Source organism: Dasypus novemcinctus, chromosome 22 (assembly GCF_030445035.2).
Source record: "Dasypus novemcinctus isolate mDasNov1 chromosome 22, mDasNov1.1.hap2, whole genome shotgun sequence".
Classification (NCBI taxonomy): Eukaryota; Metazoa; Chordata; class Mammalia; order Cingulata; family Dasypodidae; genus Dasypus; species Dasypus novemcinctus.
This window is the reverse complement of record NC_080694.1, coordinates 29929314-29949575: the sequence shown is the minus strand read 5'-3', so window position 1 is coordinate 29949575 and position 20262 is coordinate 29929314. Positions and strand designations below refer to the sequence as shown.

At 38.4% G+C, this 20262-nt stretch overlaps 1 protein-coding gene across 1 annotated transcript in view; it reads right to left on the bottom strand.

Moving 5' to 3' along the window:
* Positions 1 to 4725, bottom strand: part of LOC139437343 (olfactory receptor 7A10-like) — a 77210-nt gene extending 72485 nt beyond the window's left edge. The window contains exons 1-2 of the mRNA XM_071211069.1: positions 4232 to 4725; positions 3660 to 4088 (exon numbers count right to left, since the gene is read on the bottom strand). Coding sequence (XP_071067170.1) covers positions 3660 to 4088; positions 4232 to 4725 — 923 coding nt within the window. The remainder of the gene's footprint in view (positions 1 to 3659; positions 4089 to 4231) is intronic.
* Between the last annotated feature and the right edge of the window lie 15537 nt (positions 4726 to 20262).

Here is a 20262-nt window from a genome sequence, read left to right as displayed (position 1 = left end):
CAGGGTAGCAATTGGGAACTGATACATCACATTGTTAGGAGTGATAAGACCACTGACACTATTTCCATGTGATAAATGTACATAATTGCTCTTGTATAGCTTGGAAAAATGATTCACAATATATTGTTTACAGTAACATTTAAAGAAGGCACCTAGGAAAGGTATTGACAAACTCGTTTATGTGATAAATGATTTTACTGAGAATCCTAATTCAAGTAATGTGGAATAAGGTGGGCCTCTTACTTGCACTGGAGAGAATTCCAGAAAAAAATGACAAAGTGAGGATTTTTAATTTTCAGATTATGGTGCAATCAAAAAACACAGACATTTTATAAAACTGCATGAATGATATATCTTTCCCTGAAAATTGCAGCCCTGATGAGTGTATGACTCACATCAGAGACTGAACCTGTGTGTTAATAAATTATAACTGAAAATGAATTCAAAGCTTTACCAAAGAATATGAAGTGAATACAAATATGTAAGCAATTATTAACATTGTCAAAAATGACCATTAGCTCAGAGAAATCACTAATTCCAAAATGCCACTCTGGCTTGCCATTTGTAGTGATGGCAAGGAAATCAGTTGATAAATGAAGCATTCACCTTAGTCTACCTCAGAAGAAAACAGCAAGCCTACATAAAAGTCTGAAATTATGTCCTAATATCTGGGTTTAATAGTAAAATAAGATATAGTATGAAATGCAGAAAAACACTTATTTGCTTTTTATCACCCATAAATGGGGACTATTATTGTAGGGAGTGCTGAAAGAAATTTCCAGATAATATCCTTCAATATGGAAATATTTTTTAAAGGGCAAACTTATGTCACTGGAAGAATAATAAAATTATTGAAATCATCATTGTTTGAAGAAGCATAGATTGTGTTGTTGATTACAAACTCTCTTGAATTATGATTTTGAAGGCACAGGAGAAAGGCACATATTGGAGACGGAATGTGGATTACTATAAAGCAGTCAGATGACATCTCCAGTGTAGGATGTGACCTCTTTCAGGAATTAATGAACAAACCTTGGTAGCTGGTAGGGAGCATTTGCTAGGAGAGCTTATTTTTCACTAACACCATAAAACACAAGCAGTTTCTTTCTCTGGGAGTGACTGCAATACACTTTCATTCCTCCAGCATCTGCTATAATTTTATATATACAGAATAAACTGAATGAAATATTTTACTGCTGAAAATCCAGGCAACAGTTTCTATCTTCAATCCTGATTCCAGGAATACAATGAGAGAGCACATGATGTAAAACAATACAAAAGAAATAGGAATCCTGATATACAAAAATGAAACAAATATAAGTTTTTATTGGGTGAATGCCAGATTATCTCTCTATACACTTATAAAGTACCTAGATTAAGATCTCCTCTAATCCATATTTTATTCCTCCACCTTGTGTACCCTGGGATGGTGTTGTCCACTCCACCTCTAAATTGAGAGTTGGCTTAGATCCCACATGGCTGATGGATGGAATTCTCCTGCTTGCACTTGTAGACTCTCTCGGTTCCCTGGTATGGTGGTTGACCATCCTCCCTCCCTGTTAGCTGACAGGGAAATCCAATGAATTGGAGAGCAGGTGTTGCAACTCTGCTGAGGCTCATTCAAGTCTCCTGGCCATACAAAAACCACAGCACAAACAACAGGTTGAGTAAAAGTGACAGAAGAGGAATGTGTAGAAAGAGCACATCTGAGTCCAACTCCATCACACTTCAGAGCACAAATTCCAAAGTAAGGCCCACTGGCAAAGCACAGAACTCAAGAGCCATCTGCCATGACTGTAGGAATGAGGTATCTCTGTAGTCCTCAGGAGAACCACTGCCTGGGGTAGTATCTACTTATGCTGTCTCTGAGATCCTGCTGAAAGGTGCATATGCCTAACCCATCTGATGACCTCCTGACTCATTTTGAAGTCTCTTAGCTGTATGAACTCCTTTGTCTTTCCCATTTCCCCTTTTTATTCAAGGTATTTTTCTAATTGTGTCACCAGCTGGTGCTTGGTAGTAATTCCTCAGCACCAGAGATTCTCAACCCAGGGGACATGTCTCATGCTTGAGAGAAGGTAATGTTGAGTTGACTTAGGGAGTGGCCACATTTGAGCAACATGGAGGCTCTCAGGAGGTTATTCTTAGGCACCCTGCAGCTCTAGACCTAGTTGAAATTTCAAGCTCAAAGCTCCTAAGCATAGTCATCAGTATCATGTGCAATCATTGAACCATCCTTCTTCACTGGTCTTTGTTCTTGCACTTGGGGGATAGTGGCTCCTCAATTGGGGAATGCAACATAGTTTCCCAGAACAGGAACTCAGCACTCTCTCAGTTGTCATGTGAATCTCTACCTAGTATGAAAATACCCAATTAATATCCAAGTATATTTATATACCCTGTATGAATGTCCTGGAGAACTGCCTCCCACCCATACATCCCCCATTAATGACATCCCACACCACTGCTCCTGCCCTGCAATTGTGTAACCACTCTGTGATCCAAAACTTCTTCAAAATTATATGTAAATATATTTCCAAACTCAATTAATAGGAAAATGAAATAGTAGCGATAGGTTTAAAGATTAAAAATAGAATATTTTTATTCTATATTTAAGAAAAACTAAAATAAAGTAAAAAATAAATTGGGGTATTAAAAATGCAAAATATCATAAAATATAGTTAACATTTTGCCTTCCTTTCATCACTGTAATAGGTGTTGCCCTGTATGTACAGTAGTAAAGCTATCTCCTCCATTCATTTCTCAGGGTCTTCATCCTTTGTTTTAAAAAAATTTTATTATGTCTTCAAAAAAGTTTTAGATCACAATAAAGTCACATATAAAATATAGGGGAATCTGATATGCCAACATCAAACACTTTTCTCCCTTCCCCAGCAATTATCTTTTTAAGGTGCATATATTTGCTATAGTTGTTGTACAGATATTGAAACATAGATAAAAACCATGTTTCCACTATGGTTTACATTGTGGTTTATATTTTAGATTGTACAATTTTATAAAAATTTGGTTGTGTTATGGTTTACATTTAATTTTTTGGTGAAATTTAACAAGGCCTATATCCATCACTGCATGATCTTGTGGAACACTTCCATTGCCCCCAGTTGCCCTCTCTTCCTTCTATTCTATTCTTCTTTCCCCCACTCCTTGGGGCCCACAGTGACAACTAAGCTTCATTGCTTGAAGGACAAGACTCACAGATACTTGCAACAATGCTGAGGATTTGACACACTAGTCTGTCTGGAGACAGTGGCCATGGGAGTTGCTGAGTGATGGAAGAAGGAAGATGTGTGATATGGAGGCATTTTCAGGGCTTGAAGTTGTCCTGAATGATATAGCAGGGACAGATGAAGGACATTACATATCATGCCATAAGCCACTGAATGGACTGTGGGAGAGTGTAAACTACAATGCAAATGATAATCCACACAATCAGAGGTTGTTGATGTGAGAGGAGGAGGGTGGGGTGGGGAGTGGTATATATGGGAACCTTGTATTTTTAATGTTACATTTTGTGTGATCTATGTATCTTTTAAAAAAGACAACAAAATATTTCATTTTCAAAAAGAATCTTCTAGTGTTTGATCTCTGTTAATCATGAGCACTTTTGTAAACTTGAGACAAAGTATCCTTTTATAGACAGAATGTTTCCCAGCTTTTTAAAGGCCTGCTTTATGTCCTTGTTTCTAAGACTGTAAATAAAGGGGTTCAATATGGGTGTGACCACTGTATACATCACTGAGGCTATTGCATTTGCCCTTGAGTGTTGGGTAGCAGCAGAGCTAAGATACACTCCAAGACCTGTACCATAAAACAAGGTCACTACTGAGAGGTGAGACCCACAAGTAGAAAATGCTTTATATTTACCATGAGCTGTTGAGATTCTCAAAATTGAGGATATAATTTTATAGTAAGAGAAAAAGATCCCAGTGAGTGGTATAATCCCCAGAAGTCCACCTGCAAAATACATCACAAGCTCATTGAGGAAGGTGTCAGAACAAGCATGTCTGACTACCTGATTAAGTTCACAGAAAAAGTGGGGCATTTCCGTCTCTGTACAAAAAGACAAGGTGCATAGAGAGACCGAGAAGTGATAAATTTTCTTATTTGTTTGTTTGTTTTGCTTATTATTACTATCAAAATAATGAAAATGTTCTAATAATGATTAAAGTGATAAATGCACAAGTAAAAAAAAAAAAAAAAAAAAGACAATCTCAAAACCATTAAGTCATGCAAAAGAGAGTCCAAAACACTCAATAACCAGGATGCTAACAGCAGGAGGCCACAGAGCCAGGGGTTCATGATGACTGTGTAGTGCAGGGGGTGACAGATGGCCACAAAGCGGTCATAGGCCATTGCAGTCAAGAAGGAGTTATCTAGTTGTACAAAAAGCATGAAAAAATACATCTGGGTGAGACAGTTTTCAAAAGTAATGATTTTGTTGCCTGTCTGGATGTTCAGCAGCATCTTTGGTACCGTGGTGGAGGTGAAACAGATATCAGTAAAAGACAGGTTGGAGAGGAAGAAGTACATGGGTGTGTGGAGATGGGAGTCCAAGATGATGGCCAGGATGATGAGCAGGTTGCCAATGAAGGTGACCAGGTACATGGACAGGAACATCCCAAAGAGAAGGGACTGCACCTCTGTATCTTCTGAGAGCCCCAGGAGGATGAATTCTAAACCATATGTTTGGTTTTCTGTTTCCATGTGGATGATGAATTTCCTGAGGAGATATTCAAAGCAGTGCAATTTAGCCTCAAGCAGTAATCAGAAAAATATCATAAATGGTACTGTTTGTATTGTAACTACATTAAGTTAATATTTTTATGGATTTTATAGAGATCTAGTACCCTTTTCTGAAAATGTCAGGGAAAACATATGTTCCTGCATCTTCTTAATAGTTGTGATGGCTAGAAACCCTGGGCCATAATAGAATACACTTTGCCAAGGCAATAATTTCCATGATAAATTCTCTCAGACTTTATTTTAAGCAACAAACATTATGACGAGTTTTTTTGTACCCTGTAACAAAATAGAAAAGAAGAACAATATTGTAGGAATCATATTATTTGGTTGTAAGAGTTACTATAAAAACACAATAATTTAAAAAATTCTGTTGGTGAAATGGACAAATGACCCCACATAAATGGGTTCCACTGATGTTTCACAGAGGACAAGGGTAATTCAATGTAGAAAGTATGATCTTTTCAAGAAGTGGTGGTGGAACAAAAGTGAAGCAGGCTAGTAAGGTAGGGAATAGATGGATCTGGAACCTGACAGAGAGTCCACATGGACATCAAAAACCCCCAAGATGGCTGCTGGAGGAATCTCTCCCCTGGGATTGTGCTACCCCGAACAAAGACTCCTTCCTGAAAATATGAAAAAGCCCAGATGTTCCCTGGGAACTTTATCATTGGGTCATCACTAAGGAATTTATGGGCAGGGTAATCAATCCAAACAGCAAACAACTGAAACCTCCTTCCCTGTCATTAGCAAAGGAGTGGAATAATTAGTTTAAAAGCAAACCATGAGGCTTGAGCTTGCTCTTGCCTAGCTTTTTGCCTATGGACCCATCTTGCCCTCTGCGTGTTGCTTTCATCATTTTTCCTCTGCCATGTGACCATGCAAGTTACTCTGGGGACTTATAATCTATAATGGAGAATTGTAGTTTCTAAATCAGCCCTCTTCATCACTTTTTATCCCCTTCCTCACCACCTGGGACCATGCTCTGTTATTTTCTCCCATTTCTCTTCCCTTCCTACCTGAATAAGTTACTGGCCTAACTGACCTGGCATTCTCTTGAAATTCACGTCTGCAGCATAGTCAAGAACTTAGTTAGAATCTGGTAACAATAGGATGCACTCATGCCAAACAAAAAAGGAATTTAGGTACTGATTGAATTCATTTCACAAAAATTAAATCAAAATGAATCATACCACTTTAAAGTAAAATACATTGTAAAAGTGCTAGACTAAAATGTGAAGAAAATCTAAGGGCCCATAGGTTGGAAATGAGTTTTTAGATATAGTAATGGAAGCATGATCCATGAGAGATTAAAATTTATAAGTCGGTTTTTATTCAAATGTAAAATATCTACTCTGTGAAAGACATTGATAAGGAGTTGTAAGAAAACATACAGATTTGGAAAAATACTTACAAAACACATCTGATAAATGATTTGTATACAAATGTAGAAATTAATATTAACACCACAAAATAAGAAAGCATATGCTGAATTTAAAAATCTGCAAAAGATATAAACAGAATCCTAACATAGGAAGAAATTCAAAATACAAATACAAAATACAAAATATAAAAAAACAATCAACTTCACTGGCACCTAAGTATTATTACCAAATGCCAGCTAGCAATGTATCTGAAAAAGATAGATATATATATATATGATATGAAAATTAGAGTCCACACAAAAGTCCACACATGAATGTTTACAGCAGCTACATTTGTAATCTCCAAATCTGAAAACAAACAAAATGTTGGTCAACCACCACAACAGGGAACAGAGAGAGTCCACAACTGCAAGCAGAATTCCATCCATCAGACATGTGGGATCTAAGGCCCCTCTTGATTTAGAGGTGGAGTGGTCATCACCATCCTCAGGATAGAGAATAAAATAAGAAGTAGAGTGGACTTAATGGTATTCTACTATAGACTCATTGTGACTCTAGCAATGGAAGAAATTGTGTCATTGTCGGGGAGACAGTGACCATTGGAGTTGTTGAGTGCAGGGAGAGGGAAGAAGAGGGTGTGATATGGTGGCTTTTTTGGGGACTTGGAGTTCTCCTGAATGATATCACAGGGACAGATGCAGGATACTATATATCCTACCATATCACACTGAATGGACTGGGAGAGAGTGTAAACTAACATGTAAACAATAATCCAAGCTTTGTAGCAATGATCCAAAATGTATTCATCAAATAAAAGGAATGTGCCACACTGATGAAAGAGGTTGTTAATGTGGGAGGATGGGGAATTTAGGGAGTGGGGTATATGGGAACGTCATATTTTTTAAAGTAAAATTTAGTGTGATGTATGTATCTTTAAAAAAGAAGACCATAAAAAATTTTGCTAAAGAAATCTCATAGCCCATTTATTTAAAAAAACAAAACAAGAAAAATATTTACCTCTCAGTGAACATACTCTAATAATGACTGAAGTAATAAATGCACAATTATGTCATTATGGCAACTACAACAAATTTTACATGTCACAGGAATTGTATGCTTTTTAATATGTATCAATAAAGTTGATTTCTTTTTTATAAAGAACTATTTTTAAAACCTCACCACACCATATAATTATATTGACTCCATATTTGTGTCCATGTCATCTCTTCTTCATGTACTTCTATCCTTTTCTCCTTCTGAAATTATTCTAAATCCTCCTTCAAGGCTTATTACAATTAAAATCTCCCTTGTGATGCCTTTATTAACCTCCCCAAGATGAGTCTGTAATTTTTGATCCACTTCACCAGTATTCCAGAGCCACATATATTGAATGACTAAAAGAAAAAAAAATGAATAAACACAGGTAAACAGATAATTTCTACAAGTGTAGAGAAAGAAGAATGAGTGAAACAAGTAAACAATGCTGCTGAGAGAGGGAAGACCCAAGAGTAAGAGATCAGAGGAAACAGATTGGGAAAAAAAATCTATTTTAGTTTATCTGCTATTTCCATGCAGGCTTTTTAATAAGACAGAACTTTGTGTTTTAAGCTTTCTCTATGGTCATAATCTGTTGATTTCCTTAAAGCTTCTACCAATAAAAGGTGCCCATGGAGCCAAAAATACATTCCACCAGTACCTGTGAAGATTCTGTAAGTCGCTCTGAAATTATCAAGTCAGGGTCTAAGTTCACCAATGCAGGTTCTTCCTTGAATGATGAAAGAAGTTGGAAGCTCTGCTCGCAAGAAGTAAAGTGAGATGGAACGAGTCATAAGGTCTGTAGAAGACACATTGTGTTTTCTTTGATATAGTGAAGGAGAAGCACATAGAGTATCCCAGCAATTAGGGATTTCATTCCCATGAACCACATTAATGAAGTATTCTTCTGTCTCAATCTCCCTGAGATAATTATTTCTCTGGAGATAAGAAAGGAAAACACAATGCAAATTTGAGCCAGTTTTGTCTCTTGTGACAGCTTTGGAGCTCCGTGATCATCACTTATCCCTGTGGACACCTACCTCCCAGGAGGAGGTCACCCTTAATAAGGTGTGGGCTCTAGTCTTGTCAGGTTTCCCATACTGATTTCCCTCTTGCTGTTTCTGGAGAAAGATTCTGAATACACTAAACTATCTTATTTCCCAATTTTTCTCCTCTGGAGTTGGCTGTCATGAATCATGAATGGAGACACCCATTCGCAAGCGAATTTCCTCTTGTCTCACTGTTTCTCCTTTCTCCCCCTAATTAGCAATGCAATATCTGTTCAACCCACACAACCATTTGGTTTCTCAGTCATTCAACAATATTTATTCATCAATACTGTATGGTAAATCCTAAAGTACATTCTGGGAATGAAGAGAAGTCAAAGGTACTGTGTTTCCAAACAAACTGTTCACAGTTTTAAAAAACCAAGAAATGAGCACTCACACAATCTGTAGAAGCCTGCCCCTGGTGCACCTTGTGCCAGATGTCCACCATCCAATACCCTAAAACAATAACCCTTCCTCATTATATTCTATACAGTGTTTTCTCAAGGATGGATATAAGACATGTTAAATTACACCAAAAATATATAGGGGCTGATAGCCTAAAATGTAAATCATAATGAAAAACATAAGATAACTAAAAATTTAGAAAATTGTATAGTCTAAAATATCAACCACAATGTAAACACAAATGTTACCTTTTTTGAAAGCTATTGTCTCAATAACTGTACATCAGTTTTAGTAAATATGGTATGAATATGTTAAAAGATTATTGCTGTGGAAGGGAAAAGGTTTAATGGTGGATGTGTGGGAGTACTGTATATTATATATATGAATTACTGTGATCTAAAACTCTTGTGAAGATAAGCTTAATAATTACAAAGAAGAAAAGAAAAACATAGGATGTAGAATTTTTCCAAATTAGTATGTATTCTATATCTAACCTTTAAACTCATCGCTATGTTCCATTTTACTATTAAGGGAACCTGGCAATACATTATTGGGCTTCACTTTTCAGGAAGTTTTGGATCACAGAAAGGTTCAACAATGGCAGCGGAGGAATACTAGTGTGGGTTGTTATGGGCAGGGGACACATGGTTGGAAGGGAGTTCTACCCGGCATATATCCAAGGTACATAAAAATGTTTGGATATTTTCATAGTGGAAACAATTAAAAACAACAACTGAGGGAGTGCTGAGTTCCTAGCCAGGGGAGCTCTATCACAGTCCTGAAAGGAACAGCAACAATTCCCCAAGTGCAACAACAAGGACCGAAAAAGAAGGAAGGTCCAACAATGAGCCCCTTATACTAATGACTATGTTTGTGAGCCTGTGCACCTGAAATAAGAACAAGGCCTAGAGCAGCAGTGTGTATAAGAGTTACCTCCTGAGAGCCTCCGTGTTTCTCAAATGTGGCCAGTCTTGAAGCCAAACGCAGCATGTAAATATGTTGCCTTCCCCCTAGCGTGGGACATGACTCCCAGGGATAAGTCTCCCTGGTGCCGAGGGATTACTATCAAGTACCAGCTGATGATGTAACCAGAAAATGACCTTGAATAAAAGGTTCAACTCAGACCAGCAGAATATCTCTGTCTACATATAACAACAGGAGTTAAAATGTTTTTTGACCTAAATCAAGGGGGAAATGGAAAGGACAAATGAGTTTATATGGCTATGAGTCTAAAAAAGAGCTGGGAGGTTATCACAGGGGTTTCCCTTACGGACACCTCAGCAGAGTCCCAGAGACAAATAAAGTAGATAGAACCCCAGGTATTGGTTCTTCTGAGGGATACAGAGACCTACGGGATCTATGGTAATGGCAGATGGAGTTCAGTGCCATATTAGATGGCCCTACTTTGGAGTTTGTGTTTCTGTGTGATGGAGCTGGACTCAGATGTGACTTCTTTTCACAAGCCTTTCCTGTTACTTTACCAGAATTGTAGTTGGTGCTGGGGTTTAATATATACCCAGGGGATCTGAATCTCTGGACTGATCATATGATAGCCAGGCCCTGAGCCTCAACAGACTTCAGTTCCTACACTCTGGCTTTTTAGACTTACCCCACTCAGCTAACATGGAGTTGAAGAATGTCATCCACCACACCATGGAGCCAAGAGTGCCTACAACTGAAAGCAGGAGAATTGCATCCAGCATCCATGTGGAACCTAAACCCCCTTTTGGCATAGATGTGGAATGGACAAAACCAATCCAAGGTCCACAGGATGGAGGAATAGAATATGGATTAGAGTGGACTTACTGATATTCTATTCATGAACTATTGTGAATAGTAATCAAAGAAAATGTGGCATTGGTGTGGAGAAATTGGCCATGGTGGCAGCTGGGTGTGGGGAATGGGGTGAAGAGATGAGATTTGGAGATGTTTTCGGGACTTGGAGTTGTCCTGGGTGGTGCTGCAGGGACAATTACCAGACATTGTGGGCCCTACCATGGCCCACTGGATGGAACATGGGAGAGTGTGGGGTATGATGTGGACCACTGACCATGAGGTGCAGCGATGCTCAGAGATGTATTCACCAAATGCAATGAATGTCTCATGATGATGGAGGAGAATGTTGCTATGGGGGGAGGAGTGGGGTGAGGGGGTATATGGGGACCTCATATTTTTTCAATGTAATATGAAAAAAATGAATAAAGACATAAAAAATGAAAATAAAATAAATAAATAAAGATGAAGAATCAGGATTATAGTAAAAAAAATATAAAGTGTTTTCTCAACATTATAGTTTCAAACACATACCCATCAATCCTGCGTGTTCACCTTTTCCACCCCCAACATACCCACAATTCCATGGACCATCTGACCCAGTGTGTTATTTTTGTGGGTGTAGACCAATACAATGAGAAGGAATTGTTGTACACCGATAATGGAGAGGAAACATAGATGTTCTCAAATAGAGGGGAGAGTGTCTCTCAAGAGCAAGGGTGGCTCCTAATTTGAGAGGACTGACCAGTGTGTCAAGTCCTCAGCATTGTTGCAAGTATCTATGAATCTTGACCTTCAAGCAATGAAGCTTGGTTGCCAATGTGGGCCCCAAGGAGAGGGAGAGAGAGAGCGAGAATAGATGGAAGAGGGGGTAACTGGGGGTCAATGGAAGTGTTCTGTATGATCTTGCAATATGGATACAGGCCATGATAAATTTCAACAAAAATTTATAAAAGTGTATGGTCTAAAATATAATCCATATTGTGGACTACTGAGCATGGTTGGTAGCTATGTCCCAATATTTGTACATCAGTTGTAGCAAATGTAACATCCACATGTAAAAACATCATTGGTGAGGTAGAGGATGTTGGGTATATGGGAGATACCTATATTCTGTGTATGACTTTACTGTGACCTTAAAATTTTGAAGACATAATGAAAAATAAAAGAGGTAAGACACTGAGGAAGAAATAGAAAAGATTGCCACTATATATACAGGACAACACCTATTAGAGTGATGAAAGGCAAAACCTTTAAAAAAAATCATAAAAAGTTCATTTTTGTTTTCTTTATCTGAGGTCCTCATACACCCCCTCTATATGAAGTCCCCATATACCCCCAACCCCCCTTACCCCACTCCTCCCCCCTTAACAACAATCTCCTCCATCATCATGAGACATTCATTGCATATGGTGAATACATCTCTGAGCACCGCTGCACCTCATGGTCAGTGGTCCACACCATAGTGCACACTCCCACATTCCACCCAGTGGGCCATGGGAGGACATACAATGTCTGGTAACTGTCCCTGCAGCACCACCCAGGACAACTCCAAGTCCCAAAATCACCCCCACATCTCATCTCCTCCCACTCCCTACCCCCAGCAGCCACAATGGCCCCTTTCTCCACACCAATGCCATATTTTCTTTGATTACTAATCACAATAGTTCATGAATAGAATATCAGTAAGTCCACTCTAATCCATACTCTATTCCTCCATCCTGTGGACCTTAGAATGGTTGTGTCCACTCCACATCTATATCAAGAGGGGACTTAGATTCCACATAGATGCCAGATGCACTTCTCGTTTCAGTTGTAGGCTCTCTTGGCTCCCTGGTGTGGTGGTTGACCTTCTTGACCTAGATGTTAGCTGAGTGGGGTAAGTCCAATAAAACAGAGTGTAGGGGTTGCAAGTCTTTTGAGGCTCAGGACCTGGCCATCAGATGCTCAGTCCAGAAATTCAGGTCCCCTGGGTATACACTAAACTCCAGCACCAACTACAGATCCTGTAAAAGTAACAGGAGAGGCTTGTGGACAAAGAGTATATCTAAGTCCAGCTCCATCACACAGAAACACAAACTCCAAAGTAGGGCCATCTAATATGGCACTGAACTTCATCTGCCATTACCATAGATCCCGTAGGTCTCTGTATCCCTCAGAAGAACCAATACCTGGGGTTCTATCTACTTTATTTGTCTCTGGGACTCTGCTGAGGTGTCCGTAAGGGAAACCCCTCTGATAACCTCCCAGCTCTTTTTTAGACTCATAGCCATATAAACTCATTTGTCCTTTCTTTTTTTTTTTTCTTATTGATTTTGTAAAAATATTACATTAAAAAAATATGAGGTCCCATTCGACCCCACCACCCCCACTGCACCCCTCCCCCCCCCCAGCAACACTCACTCCCATCATCATGACACATCCATTGCATTTGGTAAGTACATCTCTGGGTATCTCTGCACCTCATGGTCATTGGTCCACCTCATGGCCCACACTTTCCCCCATTCCGTCCAGTGAGCCCTGGGAGGATTTACAATGTCCAGTGATTGCCCCTGAAGCACCATCCAGGGCAACTCCAAGTCCCAAAGGTGCCTCCACATCTCATCTCTTCCTGCCATTCCCCATACCCTTCAGCCACCATGTCCACTTTTCCCACTCCATTGCCAACTTTTCTCTGAAGTCCTTGGATTGGTTGTGTCCATTGCACCTCTATGTCAAGAGGAGGCTCAGATTCCACATGGTTACTGGATGCAATCCTCCTGCTTTCAGTTTTAGGCACTCTAGGCTCCATTGTTTGGTGGTTGCCCTTCTTCAACTCCATCTTAGCTGAGTGAGGTGAATCCAATAATTCAGATTGTAGGAGCTGGAGTCTGTTGAGGCTCAGGGCCTGGCTATCATATGTCAGTAAAAAGATTCAATCCCCTAAATATATCTTAAACCCCAATACCAACTACAATTCCAGTAAAGTAGCATGATAGTCTTATGAAAAGAGATCCCCTCTGGGTTCAGTTTCATCACGCAGAAACACCAGCTCCATAGAAGGGCCATCTGACATGGCAGTGAACCCTATCTGCCATGACCGTAGAACCCGTGGGTCCCTTTAGCCCTCAAAGGAACCAATACCTGGGGATTGTATCTACTTTATCTGTCTCTTAGACTCTGCTCAGTTGTGCATAAGGGAAATCCTTCTGACAGCCTCCAGACTCTTTTTTTTTTAGAGACTCATAGCCATATAAACTCATTTCTCCTTTCTATTTCCCCCTTACATTAGATCAAACAGCACTTTAAAGTCATATTATTCTATGTAGACAGGGATAGTCTACTGATCCACATCGAACCTTCAATTCAAGGTCATTTTCCAGTTGCATTATCAGTTGTTAGTTGATAGTGATCCCTCGGTGCCAGGGAGGCTCATCCCCGGGTGTCATGTCCCACGCTGGGGGGAAGGCATTGCATTTAGATGCTGAGTTAGGCTTCGAGACTGGCCACATTTGAGTAACATGAAGGCTGTCAGGAGGAAATTCCCAGGCACAGTGCTGCTCTAGGCCTTGTTCTTATTTCAGGCCTATAGGCTCACAAGCATAGTCATTAGTATCAGGAGCTTACTGTTGGACCTTCATTCCTTCTCGGACCTTGCCGCTGCACTTGGGGGACTGCCGCTGCTCCCCTAGGGACCATGGCACAGCACCCCTGGCCAGGGACCCAGTACCCCCCCAGCTTTAGTTTTTAATTGTCATTTGTCCTTTCCATTTCCCCCCTTTTATTCAGGTCAAAAAACATTTTTAACTCCTGGTATTCTATGTAGACTGAGATATTCTGCTGGTCTGAATCGACCCTTTTATTCAAGGTCATTTTCTGGTTACATCATCAGCTGGTACTTGGTAGTAATCCCTCAGTGCCAGGAAGGCTCATCCCCAGGAGTCATGCTAAGTTTGGCTTTGAGACTGGCCACTTTTGAGCAACAAGGAGGCTCTCAGGAGGTAACTCTTAGGCACACTGCAGCTCTAGGCCTTGTTCTTATTTCAGGTGCACAGGCTTACAAGCATAGTCATTAGTATCAAAGGCTCATTGTTGGACCTTCCTTCTTTTTTGGTCTTTGTTGTTGCAGTGGGGGGATTGTTGCTGTTCCTTTCAGGACTGTGATAGAGGTCCCCTGGCTCGGAACTCAGCATGCCCTCAGTTGTTTTTAATTGTTTCCACTATGAAAATATCCAAACATTGTTATGTACCCTGGATATATGCCCTGGAGAACTCCCTCCCCAATGTGCATCCCCTGCCCATAACATCCCCGACCAGTATTCCTCCCCTGCCATTGTTGAGCCTCTCTGTGATCCAAAACTTCTTCAAAAATGAAGCCCAATATATTGCCATGTTCCATTAATAGTCAAATGGAACATAGTGATGAGTTTAAAAGTTAGATATAAAATACATATTAATTTAGAAAAAATAAGGTAAAAATAAATTGGGGAATCAAAAAATTAAAAAATGCAAAAGCTTTGTTTTTGATTCTCTGTCTTCCATCTCTGCAATACGTGTTGCCCTGTATGCAAATTGGCAAGGCAACTTCTTCCATCTTTTCCTCAGTGTCTATGTCCTTTCTTTTTCTTTTCTCCTAATTATTAAGCTTATCTTCACAAAAGTTTTAGAGCACAGTAATTCACATACACAATATACAGTACTCTCACATATCCAACATTAAACTCTTTTCCCTTCCACAGCAATAATTTTTTTTCACATGTTCATACTATATTTACTGAAACTGATGTACAGATATTGAGATGATAGCTCTCAAAAATGGTAACAGTTGGGTTTACATTGTGTTTTATATTTTAGACAATACAATTTTCTAAATTTTTAGTTATTTTATGTTTTACATTATGATTTACATTTTAGCCTATCAGCCCCTATACATTTTTGGTGTAATTTAACATGTCTTATATCCATCCTTGTGTAATCTTGTGGAACACTTCTATTGCCCACACAATTATAATGGTTCCATCTATTCAATACTTCTTTCCCCCTCCCATCAGGGCCCACAGTGACAGTCAATCTTCATTGCTTAAGGGTCATGTACAGAGATACTTGCAACAGTGTTGAGGGCTTGACATGCTCAACTGCCCTAATGCATTGCGAGCCACCATTTCTCTCAAGAGATATAATTTCCTCTATTTGAGAACATCAGTCCTCCCCAGGATGTGGGTATACCTTCACTCTCATTATATGGGTCTCTACCCAATGGTATAACCCACTATGGCAAAATGAGCACTCACACACTGCCTAGAAGCCTGTCCTGCATCAGATTATCACCTTTGAGCATCTTAAATAGGTAACTTTCCTTATTATATTTTTGAAAAAGTTTTCTCAGCATTATACTCTCAACCAAATACCTGACAATCTCCTATGTTCCAATGTTCCCCCACCGTCTCCCTAATTTCTTGGGCAATATTACCCATCCTCCCATCCCAAGCCCTCCTCAAGTCCACAAAGCCCTACCCAAAGTTAACCCTATGCACCATTTTACCCCTTCCTTGTACAAATACCGCCAGCTTTTATAGATTTCTTCCATGTAGGTGTCAGCTTACATCCTTCCTCTACCCCCCAATAACCTTTAAGCCTATCATCCAGTTTCAAGCTCTCTGAGGCAGCTTGGTTTACTTATTTCATATCGAGATCATGTAGTATTTGTCCTTCAATGCTTGGGTTGTTTCACTCAGCATAAGGTTCTCAAGATTCATCCATGTTATCACTTGTGTTTGCAGTGTATTTATTCTTAAAGCTGAGTAGTATTCCATTGTATGGATATACCACATTTTATTTATTTATTTATCCATTCATCTGTTGGTGGGCATTTGGGTTGATTCCAACTTTTGGCAATAGTGAACAATGCTGCTATGAACATTGGTGTGCATATATCGATTTGTGTCCTTGTTTTCAGTTCTACTGGGTATATACCCAGCAGTGGAATTGCTGGGTCATATGGCAAATCTTTAGCTAGTTTTTTGAGAAACTGCCAAACTGTCCTCAGAAATGGCTGGATCCTTCTGCATTTCCACCAGCAGTGGCTGAGTGTTCTCATTCCTCCACATCCTCTCCAGCACTTGCAGTCTGTGTTTTTGATAGCTGCCAGTTTCATGGGAGTAAGATGGTATCTCATTGTAATTTTGACTTGTGTTTCCCTAACATCTAGTGGTTTTGAGTATTTTTCATGTGCTTTTTAGCCATTTGTATTTCTTATTTGGAGAGGTGTCTGTTTAAGTCTTGCCACTTACTAAGATGGATATGTTGTCTTTTTATTTTTTGAGATATAGGAGTTCTTTATATTTGAAGGATATTAGTCTCCTATCATATACACGGTTACCAAATATTTTTTCCCATTGGGTAGGCTCTCTTTTCATTTTCTTAACAAAGTCCTTTGAGCTGCAAAAGGCTTTAATTTTGAAGAAGTCTCATTTATCTATTTGTTCTTTTGCTGCTCGTGTTTTGGGTGTGAAGTTCATGAAGACATTTCCTATTACAAGGTCCTGTAGATGTTTCCCTAAATTGCTTTCTAAGGTCCTTAAAGTCTTGGCTCTTATATTTAGGTCTTTGATCCATCTTGAGTTGGTTTTTGTGTAAGGTGTGAGTTGGCAATTTCCTTTCAGTGGGTTTGGTTTCCTTGGGAATATCATATGTCTGTATCTATAAGGTTCTATATCAGAATTTTCAAATTGGTTCTATTGATCAGTGTGCCTCTCCTTGTGCCAATATCATGCTGTTTTCACTAGTGTACTATGTTTTGAAGTCAGGTAGTGTGATTCCTCCAATTTCATTTTTCTTTTTCAATATGTATTTGGATATTCGTGGCCTCTTTCCTTTCCAAATAAATTTCATAACTAGTTTTTTCTAGTTCCTTAAAGAATGCTGTGTTGATTTTTATTGGAACTGCATTGAATGTGTAGATCAGTTTTGGTAGGATAGACATCATAAGAATATTTAGCCTTCCTATCCATGAACAGGGAGTATTCTTCCATTTGTTTAAGTTTTCTTTGATTTCTTTGAACAGTGTTGTGTAGTTTTCTGTGTATAACTTTTTTTACATCTTTAGTTAAATTTACTCCTAGGTATTTGATTTTTTTAATTTACTATTGTAAATGGTATTTTTTTCTTGATTTCCTCCTCACATTTTTCATTATAGGTGTACTGATTTTTGCACATCGATTTTATAACCTTCAACATTACTGAACTCATTTATAAGTTCTAGAAGTTACATTGTAGACTTCTCAGGGTTTTCTATGTGTAGGATCATATCATCTGAAAATAGTAAATTTTGACTTCTTCCTTTCCAATTTGAATGCCTTTTATGTCTGATTCTTGCCTCAATGCTCATGTAAGTACTTCTAACACAATATTAAATAGAAGGGGTGATAATGGGCATCCTTGCCTTGTTCCTGATCTTAGAGGGAAAGATTTTCAGATTTCAAAATTGTAAATGATGTTAACTGGGGTTTTTTCATATATATCTTTTATCATGTTCAGAAAGCTTCCCTCTACTCCAATATTTTGAAGTGTTTTTATTAAGAAATAGTGCTGTATTTTGTCAAATGCTTTTTCTGCATCTATAGATATGATCATATGATTTTTTTCCTTCAATCTGTTTATGTGATTTTTACATTAATGTATTTTCTTATTTTGAACCATCCTTGCATACCAAGAATGAATTCCACCTGGTCATGGAGTATAACTAATTTATTGTGCTGTTGAACATGATTAGTAAGTATTTTGTTGAGGATTTCCACATCTATGTTCATTAGAGAGACTGGTCTGTAATTTTCCTTTCCTGTGGTGTCTTTATTTGGCTTTCATATTAGGGTAATGTTGGCATTGTAGATGAGTTATGCAATGTTCTTCTGTTTCAAATTTTTGGAAGAGTTTCAGCAAGATTGGTGTTAGTTCTTTATGGAAATTTTGGTAGAATTCACCTGTGAAACCATTTGGCCCTGGGCTCTTCTTAGTTGGGAGGTTTTTAATGACTGGTTCTATCTCTTTACTTGTGATTAGTTTGTTGAGATCATCAATTTCTTCTTTCATCAATATACGGCGGTTATGTGTTTCTAGGAATTTGTCCATTTCCTCTGAATTGTCATTTTTGTTGGAATATAGTTTTTCAAAGTATCCACTTATGATTGTCTTTATTTCTGTGGGTTCAGTGGTGATATCTCCTTTGTCATTTCTTATTTTGTGTATCTGCATCTTCTTTCTTTTTTTCTTTGTTAGTCTAGCTAAGGGTTTATCAATTTTATTGACTTTCTCAGAGACCCAGCTCTTGGTCTTGTTTATCTTTTCAAGTTCTTTCTTATTTTCTATTTCATTTAGTTCTGCTCTTATCTTTGTTGTTTCCTTACTTCTTCCTGTGGGATTACTTTGTTGTTTTTTTACTAATTCCTCCAAATATGCAGTTAGTTCTTCAGTTTTTGCTCTTCTTTTTTGATGTATGAATTTATGGCTATAAATTTCCCTCTCAGTACTGCTTTTGCTGCATCACATAAGTTTTGGTATGTTGTGTTTTATAATTTTCATTAGTTTCAAGGTAGTTATTAATTTCTTTTGAGATTTCCTCTTTGACGCACTGCATTTCAAAGAGTGTGCTGTTTAATTTCCATATGGTGTGAAATCTGGGCCTCTGGCCCTTGCAGATTTCCAATTGATAGTGGTGTATTAAAGCCCCCCACTGTAATTGTAGAGGCATCTATTCCTTCCCTTAGTTTCTCCAGTGTTTGCCTCAGATATTTGGATGTATTCTTGTTAGGAGCATAAATGTTTATAACTGTTCTTTCTTTTTGAATGATTATCCCTTTCACTAATATGTAGTGTCCATATTTGTCTCTCACAATTGTTTTGCATTTAAAGTCTGTTTTGTCTGATATTAACATAGTTACTCCTGCCCATTTTTGGTTATTATTTGCCTGTAAGATTGTTTTCCAGCCATTCACTTTCAACCTCCTTGAATCTCTGGGTCTAAGATGTTTTTCATGTAGACAACATACAGATGGATCATACTTTCTTATCCAATTTTCCAGTCTGAGTCTCTTGAGAGGTGAGTTTAATCCACTGACATTCACCATTATCATTTTCAAGGAATTATTTATATTAGCCATGTTTTCTTTGGATTTGTGTTTGTTATATTTTGTTTGGTTTTTACTTTTTTTGTCTTTTTAGTTGTTCTTACACTCTCCTCCAATTCTGTCTCTCCTGTTTTTTTCTTTCCTCCTATACAACTTCCTTTAGTATTTCTTGAAGGCCAGGATTCTTGTTGGCATACTCTATTAATTTCTGTTTATCTGTGAGTATTTGAACTCTCTATCATATTTGAATGTTAGTTTAGCTGGATAGAGTATTCTTTTTTGGAATTTTTTTTTTTTTTTTTTTTTAGTACCTTGACTATGTCATACCACTGCCTTCTTGCCTCCATGGTTTCAGGTGAGAAATCAGCACTCAATCTTATGAAGCCTCCTTTGTGTGTGTGGTTATTTTCTCTTGCTGCTTTTAGAATTTTCTCTTTGTCTTGAGCATTGGATAATTTGACAAGTATATGTCTTTGGGTAGGCCAATTGGGATTTATGCTATTTAGGGTGCATTGTGCTTCCTGGATGTGAACGTTCATCTCCCTCAATAGGTTTGGGAAGTTTTTATCCATTGTTTCCTCCAACACCCTTTCTGTTCCCTTTCCCTTCTCTTCTTTTTCTGGGATGCCTATAATGCCTATGTTTTCACATTTTGCATTGTCATTCCGGTCCCAAAGTCCTTGTTGAATTTTTTCTCTCTTTTTATCTATCAATTCTACTATCTGTTTGATTTCAGATGTACTGTCTTCCACA